At 44.0% G+C, this 12,301-nt stretch overlaps 1 protein-coding gene across 3 annotated transcripts in view; it reads left to right on the top strand.

The window, feature by feature from the left end:
• Nucleotides 1–5,623: 5,623 nt before the first annotated feature.
• SLC25A26 (solute carrier family 25 member 26) overlaps nucleotides 5,624–12,301 on the top strand; it is an 85,477-nt gene continuing 78,799 nt past the window's right edge. For all 3 annotated transcript variants that reach the window (XM_032121343.1, XM_032121344.1, XM_032121342.1), the window contains exons 1-3: nucleotides 5,624–5,765; nucleotides 8,975–9,131; nucleotides 10,655–10,764. In XM_032121343.1, coding sequence (XP_031977234.1) covers nucleotides 5,733–5,765; nucleotides 8,975–9,131; nucleotides 10,655–10,764 — 300 coding nt within the window. In that variant the 5' untranslated portion in view covers nucleotides 5,624–5,732. The remainder of the gene's footprint in view (nucleotides 5,766–8,974; nucleotides 9,132–10,654; nucleotides 10,765–12,301) is intronic.

Raw genomic sequence — 12,301 nt, 5'->3', positions numbered from 1 at the left:
TAAAGGTCACTGCATCGCCACTGGATCATTATTTTACTTACTTTACCCAGTAGTTAAAATGCATGTTTTCTGTCTTTCCCAGGCCTTTCATCTGCAATTGTTCAGGCAGCCAATAAGGCAGAATAAATGAGGAGCATCCAAAAGTTGTACAGTTTAAGGCTTTCTATCATTATGCAAAATCTGTATCATCATTAATCACTTTTTTTTTTAATGAATTTGGGGACTAGTGTTTCTGCTGCTAAGTACTCAAAGGAGTTATTAAATTTATGGCTGTCTGGTTCCTCCATCTGTTTCCATAAAAATTTACTGCAATTATTATTTCAGCAGAATTTCTAAACCCTGCCAAACTGCATAAGAACAGGGAAATCTACTGTAAGCATGAGGGGGAGCTAATGGCATATAAGTGGCAAAAAATCATCTAAAATCCAGATTAAACAAGTCTTGCCTGTAGTTTGGATGAGGGTTAAGGCAGGAAAAGGAAGACTGACAAAATTAGGAGAGCTGGAAAAAACCCTACCCATCCAGGTCCAGCTGTCCACTGCTGGCTACATGCTAGGAAAATATTTAGTTAATTTTCATTTTCTGAAGGAGGCAGCTCCAGAAGCATGTGGGCAGAGCTGCTGAGCACACAGGGGGGCCATGGGGCACTGGGCAGTGGGGTGGCAGCTGGAGGCAAGTACCTGTCCTGGGAGGAATTACTGGGAACAGGACTCCGCTTCCTTGTGCAAGAGCCCTGGCGTCAGGGGGCCTCTTGGATTTTACTACACCGAAGCTGTGGCCAGGAGCATTGCTGCCCTATCACTGGCAGAAATAAGCTGCAGAATATAAACCTGTGCTTCTGCAAGAGTCGGGAAGGAGCCTTCACCTTAGAGTGTGCACATCAGGAGTTTGAGGAGGCCATGTCCTGGAGAAGGACCAGTGTCACACCTTTCTGCTGCATGGAGCCACAGTGCTCTCCTCCTGCACAAGAGAAGTCCTTCGCCCTGCTTGAATTTCACAGGTCTGTGGCTGTTTGTAATAAAATGGGACAACCAACATTTTTATGGTCAAAGGTTTGTGTTTTGTTCCTCGTCTGCCACATTATGCTCCTGTGGTGCATCACAGCTTCTTGGGTGCTGTATGTGATCATATCATTGCAGTTCCCCCTTCAGATGGCTTCCCTGGCCCCATTATGCACCTGCTTATTATCTAATAAGAGGGATCCCCGAGTCTTTATTTTCACTGTATTTATGACAGCATAAATTTTTGCAGCTGATAAATTTCCATCTGCTTTTAAGAACAGTGGGAAGGGCTTTTCCTTCTCAGGAACGAAAAGTTGTCGGGTGTTGCCCAAGCTAAAAAAAAAAAAAAGATGATCCAAGAAAGACTGACTGACTGGAAGGGGTTGGCTCTGGTGTGCCTGAATTGCTCAGGAGGAAGATAATGAAGAGAATGAGGAGAGCAATTGCTTCAATAAATAAACTGGAACATGTGTGAGACCAATACCGCTGGGGGCTGATATATGCCAAGAAGTCTGTTTTTAACATCTGCTCTTCAGCAGCCTTAATATATTATGACCAGATCAATAAATCTTCTGCTGCTGGTGTCAGACATCCAACAGCAGCCAGAGACTGAGGAGGAAATACACACAAAGAATATAGACATGCTTACCTATTCACAGATCCACACATACAGGCATTTCTGTGCATGTGCAGTGTTGTACCAGTGGAAGGATTAATGTGAAATCAAATCTAAAATAGTGCTTAAGTAGCCCTGACACAGAGGAGCCATGAGTGGCTGATATTCACTCCCTGAGATGTCTCTTTTTCTGCAGAGCATAAGATAGAGGGTTGCTATATTGCTGGCAGCTCATATCCCACTCAGTGCATCCAGAGATGCAGTATGTTCCTTATCCTACTGCAATTAAAAGGCTTTTCATCTCTTGCCAAGGCTTTTATGTGCTGCAAAGGCTGAGGGAACCAGGTGAGGTGGTATAGGCATAATGGCCATTTTTAAAAGCATTCTTACCAACCTGCAACCATGGGCAAGGAAGGGCAGAAAAGAGGAGCAGGGGAAAAAAAAAGAAGACAAAAGGAGGGACTGAGCAAAAAATTCTGGCCAGCAAGCTGCTGTGATGATGGCAGAGTCTACACTTGCAGCAGGATGAACACAAATGTCTGTTCTGTCCTCTGCTTCAGGGTATTGTCCCTGCAGTGCCTGGGACAAGCCCCACATGGCTGTTCCACAGTCTCCCCATCTTGCCCTCCAGCCCCTGAGATCCAGCCACAGCTGGACACAGGCCTGGCAGGAGCAGAAAATAGGGTTGACCATGAACATCTTTCATTCAGATGCAGTCAGATGCTACCTGTGCAAGGTTATGCTCAGCCCATCTTCTTCCCCTGCAGTGGAGATGATGGGGAGCACCCACAGCATTTTCTTGCAGGCAAGAAAGGATGTGAGAAACCATCTGGTTTCTCTTTCTTCAGTCAATTTACTTTTCAAGCCCAGGGGGAGTCCACTGAAGGACTTGGCACAAAGATTGATGTTTGGCCCTTATGGTATTAAGCAGAACTTGTTCATTTAAGACAGGACAGTGGCTTGGAAGAATAGAAGGTTGTGACCTCTCTGATGCAGCAACAGTTCTCCTGACAGAAGGTGATAAATAAAAGAGTCAGTGCCACAGAGTGTATCTGAAAGCTTTGCACTGAACAATATGAAAAATGCTTGCTATGACCCCAAGAACCTTTACATCAAGAAACCTCCTGGGCCCATGGAGGTAAAAAGGTCTTGTTTTAAGTGCTGCCATTGCTGGGTTCTGGGGGATAGCAGGGACTCCAAAAGCACACTTCATTTACTGCAGATGTCTGATTTTTTCCCTCAATATGGCTCCAATGTGCTTAATTTAATGACAGACATGGACCGGGAAACTGAGGAACTTTCAGCTTTTGTGTTTATTTAGCCACTCAACAGAACACCAGCTTGAAATGGTAGATTTCAGATCCTTTTTATTGCTGTGTAAATAGCAGGGTTCTTTCAGAGAGTCAGGTGCTCTGCTGGGTGTTACTCTAATAACTGCTCACAGTCCAGTCATCCCTATATTACAGCTGGAATATGTAACTGGGGCTCCTGCTTCTTTCCGGAAGCAGGATCAAAGTTTTTGTAGAATCACAGAATGGTTTGGGTTGGAAGAGACCTTAAGTTTCTAGTTCTAACCCCCTTGCCATGGGAATTTTCAGGAATTAATTCCTAGGACAGCAAACTGGCCTGCCTTAGACTTTAGGTGGTCAGACATCCATACCAGGGACAGGTGTGGCAGTAATGCCAAAGGAGTCCACTTGTTTGATCATTCCTGATATGAAACCAACAAGTGTTTCTTAATAAGCACAATACAGCCTAAACTAAAGCAAAGTATTGATAACGCAGCAGATTACCATAAAAGTTGTATGTTAGAGATAAAAAACCAAGGAGCTGCCTTAAAAACCTAAGGAGTTTGAGAAATGCAACATATTCAGGTTCTTTCTGTTTTTGCCTGAAGAGCTTTGAGCTTTTCACTCAAAATGAAAATGAAGGCTAAATGAAATGAATACTGCTCTAACATCACCCATCTCTGGGGACTGAGGGAGCTCAGAAAAAAATCACAGTGTTGTAGGAGAGCTGTAATGAATTTGCTGGAGCTGGCAATGGCACTTTCATGTCAGTCACAGACCCTGCTGTGGGCAGATGTTACAACCCAGGTCAGCATGGTGCTTCCCACCTGCAAACACCCTGAGCAGTCTGATGGAGAGGATCTGAGCTGGATGTGAGGTGTCATCACATTCCTGGCTGCTACATTGAAAACTCATCCCAAGTGATGTGCTTGCAGCCAAGGAAATCTTGGAATTGGAGTCTGCCTGAATTTTCTGGTTCTGCACACACTGCAGTGCTTTCCAACATTCACCCTTTCTTCCTCCTCTAGAATCACATTTCCCGTAATTTCAAGTGTGGTTTCCTGCTGGGCGAGGACTGTGCGAGGACTCTGTGCCAAAATCCTCTGCAACTTTTTGAACCACTGATTAATTGAATGCCCTTTGTAAGAAGGGGGAGAGTCAGCAAGACACAAATACAAAATGTAAAAGCGTTTCGGATACGGGTGAAAAACGGCATTTTCCATTCCAGGAGAGCCAGCACAGCTCTTGGGAGGAGGCAGGAGCGATGACCCTGGTCGGGAGGCTTTATTACTTTTGCCGTGCATTGCTCTGGCTCAGGGGAGCACCCCAGAGGTCTGTGCTGGATGGTGTCAGAACCACTGCGCCAGGCTCTGTGCTACAGACACTGCTGCCGATTTCAGGAGCTCTCTAAACACAGAAACAGTTTAGTTTGAAAGGAGACATTGTTTATTCCACACAGGGTGCAAGGCAGAAGTTTCCACAAATCAAGTACCACAAGGCGTAAAATGTTACATCTATTATATGGTAAAATTTACATGAACCCGCCTATCTAATATAAATTCTCTGCCTGCCTAATGCATATTTATTTGGGTAATATGATCTTATGCAATGCTGGAAACACAAAGTTTTTTTCTATTGTAGAAGTTATCTGATGTCATCAGTTACGTTTACAAAACGTGGCAAAATTCATCCTGAAGTGTGATAGATAAATGTTATAATATTGGCTTTCTCCAAATGTTAAAATGAATGATGTTAAAGTATCTTTGTTATTGTAATAGATACATGTTATAATAGTGGCTTTCTACAAATAGATGTTATATGTAAAAGTAGCTTTGTTATAATGATACAGCTTTTTAACAACAACTAATGCCTTTATTTCTGTCATTAACTAAAAACTTAGACATAATAGTGAAATAGCTAATAGAGTTATGCTTGTGAACTGCCTGCTTGGTTGGATTACATCCAACCAACGTGTGTTGAAGACCCCTGCTACTGATATGCCAACTATTGGCAGCTACCGTCTGCAGAAACCATGGACCAAAGGCTACTCTGGAGGTGATGATAAAAACTGACTGAAACCACAGCCAGGAAATGCGCATGCTGTAAAAAGGCAGATCCAAGGAGGAGCCGTGCTAAACAGCTCCTGGAACATGTAAACCAGCTTAAGGAAAAGTTTGAATATGCATAATTGATGATGAATATGCACTATGATGCAATAGGACAGGTATGGAAAGGGTGTCTCCCAAGTTAACAGGTGTGCTCTTGGTCGAGTGCCAAAGCACCCAGAGCTGTGAAGTTTATTATCTTTGTCCCTTATTGTCCTTTATTAAACCTTTAAATCCTAACAGGAGAGTGAACCTCGTTTTTCACATAAAGACAGAAAATTCAGCTTGAAGACATCAACATCAATTGAGAAAAACTCAGTTTCAGGATTTCAGGACTGTTTTTCCCTCAGGATATCATTTATTTCCAGGGCGCATGGAAGAACTGTTTGCTTTCCAACCAGACCCCAGCCACGGGCAGCACGCACCTCTGGCGCACCCACCAGCACTTCAGGGGTGCCAGGAGGAGCCCCTTCCCCCGCTTCGAGAGCGGCTGTGCCGATACTGCACAGCAAACCGCCGCTAAGTATGAAGCAATTAACACTCGGCGCTAATTGCCGGGCGCCGCCCGCCAGGCGCAGGCGCAGTGGGAGCCGTACCCACGTGACCGCGGCCCGGGGCGGCAATATGGCTGCGCCCATGTGCGCACACGGGCTGTGCCCGCAGCGCCGGGCCCGGGCCCGCTGAGCCCTCCCGGGCCGCCAGCCCGGACCGCCAGCCCTGCATGGAGCCGCGGGAGTCCTGGGCGGCCTTGGCGGTGAGTGAGGGGGCCCAAAATAGGTTGCTTTACCTGGTGTGCAAGAGCCCGATCCACACGCAGACTGGAGGTATATTTACAGCTCTGCGCAGAAAGGGGCGCTGGGTGGCAAATCCGCAAAGCCAGCACTGCCACTACCAGAACTTTTCATTATTTCTGCTCTTCACCGAATAAAAGCATAACTGTGTAACTACAAGTTACATAGTTCTCTTATTAATTAGTATTGTATCTTTATTGGTTAATGATTGTCTCGCTTCCCATGGTAATTAGTCCACACCTTCAGTCTTCCTCTTCCTTTAGGTCCGTGGGTTTCCCGGATCGGCGGCTGTGATGTGCCCCTGCAGGAATTACCTTTTACCCAATCAGAGCTGATTCAGCTCAGTTGACAGGCGTGCTTTATTAGTTTCTTACTCTTCTTTGGGGTTCTGTCAAATGTCCTTGTGGCCCATAAATTCTGCGTCCTTAGTGTCCACTATCAGTGGTACATTGTTCCCAACATTTGTTAACCTCCCTCTAGGTCTGACATTATTGAAACATATGCAGCTCTAAACTTTATCAATTCTACTGACAAGTATTTTGCCTTTCAAACACATGGACATCACGTAGAGCCTGTTGGCTGCTCTGTTTCAACAATTAAATCTCCTTTCTTGTTGATTGGGCTTGAAAGTTACAAGGATCTAACATCAGAGAACAGCCTTTCTGAGGAAGAGTGTTTCATATTCCACATTTTGTAGCAGGCCTGACCATTGCCAAGGTGATGAGCTGAGCTGAGGGGTGGCCACAGTTTGTGGCTTCAGCAGCCACTCCAGAACCACGGGAAGCCCCTGACCCTGTCTGTGAAGCATCTACTTAGTGCTGCAATCCCCACCCTAAAAGCTGCTTGTCCATGTGTGATCTGAGCAAGGGGGTGCAGCCGCAGTCACCATAGCTGAGGAACCCCTTGGAAACATCCAGTGCTCACTTGTCGGTTCTGTGTGGGAAATCAGGGATATGATGCCTTGGGCTGGTGTAGGGAGAGCTTCAGGAGAGCTCAGATGCTCTGAGGCAGATGGATGCAAGCAGTGAGGTCATGGCTTGATGCCTTGGAATCAGGTCCTGGTTTTGCTTAATCGTTGTGATGGAGTTTATAGAGTCATTGAATATCCTGAGTTGGAAGGGACCCACCGGGATCATCCACTCCAGCTCCTGGCCCTGTACAGACACCCCAACAACCCCACCCTGTGCCTGAGAGCATCATCCAAATGCTCCTGGAGCTCTGGCAGCCTTGGGGCCGTGCCCATTCCCTGGGGAGCCTGGTCAGTGCCCCACCACCCTCTGGGGGAAGAATCTTTTCCTGATACCCAAGCCCAGCCTCCACTGGCACAGCTCCAGCTGCTCCCTGGGGTCCTGTCACTGATCACAGAGAGCAGAGGTTGGAGCTGTCCCTCCACTTCCCTTGTGAGGAAGCTGCAGACCCCAATGAGGTCTGATCTCAGTCTCCTCTTAGCTAACAGGTATGTCCCGCTCCTGGTGAAGGTTCTTTTGATAACACTACTGTTACTGACAGGTGGGGGAGAAGTTGTGTTCTAGGTGTCTTATTAACCAAAAGTCATTTCTCTTTTCTGCAGTTGTTGCAAACACACAGCTATTGTCACCCGCTGGCAGGTGCTCTGTTAGCTACCTCATGAATTTAAATGACATTTAAGATACAGAACTTTGAGAACTTAAAGAAGCAATTAGTAACTTTTGGTTCATGTTTTACCAGATGCCTATATTAAATCTGATCAATGTTATTTTGAGCAGATAAGGATTTTGATGAAAAAGAGTGAAGAAGAATCAATGCATTCAAAATAGCCAACTAGATTAAAAGAGTAATTAACTTATTGATTAAACCTTTAGCAGTAGATTGTGAACAGCTCTCTGAATCCTCTGTTACCCTGAAAAAAATTATCAGTTAACACTCATGTGATTTGTTTTCAGGCAGAGTTAAAAATCTGTGGAGCTGTTTCTTGTGTGCTAATCTCTCTGAGGTAGCCTTCAAACTCTGTTTTCTGTTCTGAATAGCACTGCATCTAAATAATCTCATAACAGATTAATATTAACTACTGATTTTTTTTTGTTTTATTTTAAATCAGTTTTTCTGTTTATATCAGCCTTTTCCTCATATTTTTGCCAAATAATTATTTTCTACCATCACCCACGTCATGGGGTAATTTAAAAAAAAAAAAAACCAGTCATCTAGAAACACAGACAATGGAAGAAGATTGAGTCCTAGTTGAATCAAGATTTTTAGGCTTTTGTTTTATGAATTCTTTGGATAAAAATCTTCCTCTTTTCTTTATGACTTTGAAACCTTTATTTAACATGATTTCCAGTACCTTAAGGGAGTCTACAAGAAAGGCAGAGAGAGCACGTGGTGACAGAACACGGGGGAATGACTTCAAACTGACAGAGAGTAGTTTAGATTAGATATTAAAAAAAAATACTTACTGTGAGGGTGGAGAGGCCCTGGCACAGGTTGCCCAGAGAAGCTGTGGCTGCCCCATCCCTGGAAGTGTTCAAGGCCAGGCTAGATGGACTTGGGACAACCTGGTCTAGTGGAAGGTGCCCTTGCCCATGACAGGGAGCTGGAAAAGTTCCCTTCCAATCTGAACCTTTCAGTGATTTGATTATTTTTTTTTCTGTAGGCTTTTATTAGCAAAAGAAAATAAATCAGCTTTACTTTAGGCTTTGTTCAACAAAGGCAGTGAGGGAGTGTGAACACTTTAAATGAAGAACTTTGCTGGAAAAATGTGAATGTGCTTTCTAGAGATGCCTAAGGGGGGAGCAGAATTGCTTCAGTCTCTCCTTGATTTTATCACACAACTGCTGGAGGTGTTGGTCATTCTGTGCTGTCTCTTGATAAGAGACATCCGCTGTCTTGCTTTTCTGTGGAATGGGGAAGTGTTGCATCACTTTGCTTGCACTATTCGAAACACCAAGATTATTTTGAAAATACCTTTAAAATGGTTTAAAAGTCATAATATCTATTACTTTCTTTTGTTGAACCCTCCTTGTTAAAGCTGTGGAAGATGTTGAGTTCTGTGTAAGACTATCAGTTTATAAACTGACCTCAGGAAGGATACAGTCAGGAGTGCTTTGGGTTAAACATAACTCAGTTACTCACGTGAGCACCACAACTTCACCCCTGAAAATATTAATGCACTTTCCTCCATGGTTTTGTCTTGAAGGCTGGTGGAGTTGCTGGTGTCTGCGTTGACTTGATCCTTTTTCCCCTGGATACTGTAAAAACAAGACTACAGAGTCCTCAAGGATTTAGGAAAGCTGGTGGTTTTCGTGGCATCTATGCTGGTGTTCCTTCCACTGCAATAGGATCCTTTCCAAATGGTAAATTTTCTTTGGATTATACTTTGTCTTCTTTAGATAGTAACTTATGTCACATATTCATGTCTGTGGCTTCCTCTCCTGTGGGTGCCTGGATTCTGTGAGTCCATGTCCAGCTGTGAAGAGCAGTTTCTAGAATTATAAAGCACTGAGCAAACTTGAGCAAGGCTGGAGTGAAGGCTGCTGCATGTTTGCTCTGAAAAGCAACCCTAATTCCTTGGAAGCACTCCTGGATATAAGCCTGTCCTTTCCTACAGGGTCACCCTAAAGCATTTCTGGGTGCCAAGGAAGGCTTGAGTCTTGCTTGTCCTGGACACTTGTCATGACCCACTCTTTCTTGGCATTGGAAATGAATGGAATTTCAGAGTGCTTGAGCACTGGAGGTGTTTGAGTTAATTGCCCTGGGGATGCTCTGCCCATCTCCCTGAAACAACAACACTTAAATTGTAAAGACATCAGTAATACTTTTGAAACTGAGGGTTTAAAAGAGTTGATGCTTGTAGTCCCTGCAGAGAAAAGGCATCTGAAACTCCTGATGCCTTTGTCCATTTTGTCTTTGTAGGGAGGGATGAAAAAACAGCAATGTGTGCTGTTGGACGTAAATGTTAGGAGAACTTTGCTGACAAATCCACTGACACCTTCAGATGTTTGATGTCCTTCATAAGGTGATATAAAAAAATTCAGTTCTTTATCTTGGCTGCTCTGTTATCTCCTTTTGAGGTGATAAGCATCTTTTGATTAATAGAAGGCAATTCACATGGCCCTTCTTTACAATTAAAATCTGTTCCCCCTCAAGACATGTCATTTTTTTCAGTATTTACATCTCCAAAATCTGCACTGTAGTTTTATCTTTCCTATGTATGACTGAGAACTGAAATTATCTTTAGGAGAAGGAATAACCCTTAAGGTGTAAGTGCCTTTGTAGTTGACTGCTGTAGTGAATAAACATAGCTCGTGTGTTTCTTGTTCACTGCAAAGAACTTCTACAAATCCTTCGGAAACTTGGAAAAAAATTTTATGGAGCTAAATTCAAAATATTTAACTGACAGTACCTGGAAAAAAGTTATTAATAAACTGGTACTGAAACAGTTTTGCACATTGCAGAATAGCAGAACTGTATCAATGCTTTTTGGGTTTGTTTTTCTTTTCAATTAATCAACTGATTTGTTTGTTGTTCCCTTCCTCCCCCACTCAAACGAAGGACCATCCATTCAATTCAACCAAGAGACCTTCCCTCCCTCTATCTATGGGTATGGAAGATACCAGTTTTTCAAAATGTGCTGGACGTTCATGACTAATTAACACATCTTTCTGTAGCTCACTACTAAACGTGGCCTGGAGTCCTGACACCTTTGATATTAATGGGAGGTTTGCCAGGGGTGGCCAGAAACATAAACTTCTGAAGGAATTATCCCACAGATTCTGTTGATACTGTTGTACTGTTTTGGTGTAAAAATACCCTGGTTTTAACTACAGCTCTGTGATGGAGGAACAGTGCAATGATTGCATGTATTCTTGAATTTCAGCTGCTGCTTTTTTTATCACCTATGAGAATGTGAAATCTGTGCTGCCCCATGGATCTTCATCATACTTGTCCCCTGCAACACACATGGTGGCTGCGTCCCTTGGGGAAGTGGTAAGAAGGAAGTTCATCTATTGTGTGTCCATGGGAGGAGAGGAAACCATTCAGTTATGGAAACTTGGGTTTGGAGTCGTATTTTGTGACAGTTCTTACAACAGCCTCGTTTCTCACTGTGGGCACAGTGCCTTGGGGCTGGGTGTTGAACTAAACACCCCATGCTGTTCCTGCCAGCACTGGCCACCTCTTCTCTCCTGTTTTTGTCACACATAGTGTGTCCTGGCACTGCACTGATAAATTGGAGTGCAAATTGTCTCTGCAGATTTGAGGTAAGGAAATGGGCTGTATGGAAACAGGCTTTTCTGGCTCTTTTGCAACTTAAACTTAGCTGATGGCATGGGGCAGAAAAATCTGTTGTGTCTGTGGTTCCATATTCTGCTTTTATTAACTGATTTTTTTCTTTTCTTTCCCGTGGGGGCTTAGCTTAGGTGTGTGTTGGTCCCAAGCTACCAGGAGTGTGGAGATGCCATTTATTTCAGCTTAACACCAGGTGCCTCACTACTACAGCAGCACAGCCTGGCTACTTCCCATGGGAAGCAGCTCAGCTCTCCCTGCTCTCTGTGGGATCAACTTTGACACCCAAGTAATTTTTATTCTTCCATGGAAATGTTACTGATTAGATTGAATGAGATTTAGCCAGGAAACTTAATTTAACATACCAAGCACATGAAGATAGGTGAGTGTAGCACCTATAACCACTCTGGTAGTGGTAGATGCAAGGTGATAGGCGTAGGGCTGGGTGGGATTTGTTTGTGTTGCTGCCTCAGGTGGATTCTTTCTGAGCTTGGTTAGAGCCTGTGCTGTCAGGTTATAACTTCTAACTTAAGGCAATGCACAGAAGTTAGTTCCATGAAGATTCTCTAAAGGCTGTTAGAAATCATCAAGAGGTTATTTACTGCCATGGCAATGCACAGCCCTAAAACTTCTTGTTTGCATGATGTGTCATGGAACAGCAGATCCAGGAGGTGTTTTGAGCTTCTCAAGTGCTATTGCAAAATCAAGCAAAATGACAATTGGGCTTGTGAAGAGGTACCAGCGCTTTGCAATAAAATCCACTAGAAGTAAAAGTCTCTTCTTTGTGGAATAGGTTATTTATGGTACACTCCCTGTGCCTGTGAGGATCCTGTGAGAAAATTACAGCCGAGTAATTTAATCAGCAGTAGCCAAACACCAGGTGGCTACAGAGGACTCCTTTCAACAGAACCTGTTGCCATTTGTTCCCCATGCTGGTCTGTGACCTTTACAACTCAGGTGCTTGCTGCTTTCATTTTGGGGCTGGCAGAGATGGTGCAGCGCAGTTAAAGGAGTTGCTCAGGGCTCATGTGCTTGGCTCTGGCTACTCTTAAGGCCAGAGAAATGTGTAACAGTAGCCACTGAAATGGCAGAGTGGCTTTATGGTGTGGGAACTACCGTGTTGTAACAGCCATTTTCTGCCTCATTTTCCTGGTTTTTGCTAGCTTTTCTTCTCTTCTTGGAGTGATGGTGTGAGGGGAGAACTAAGCTCTAAAGTAACTGAGATAGGTATTTAGAGATT

Source organism: Corvus moneduloides, chromosome 11 (assembly GCF_009650955.1).
Source record: "Corvus moneduloides isolate bCorMon1 chromosome 11, bCorMon1.pri, whole genome shotgun sequence".
Lineage (NCBI taxonomy): Eukaryota > Metazoa > Chordata > Aves > Passeriformes > Corvidae > Corvus > Corvus moneduloides.
The sequence above is the reverse complement of the archived record's forward strand: the minus strand, read 5'-3'. Positions and strand labels throughout refer to the sequence as shown.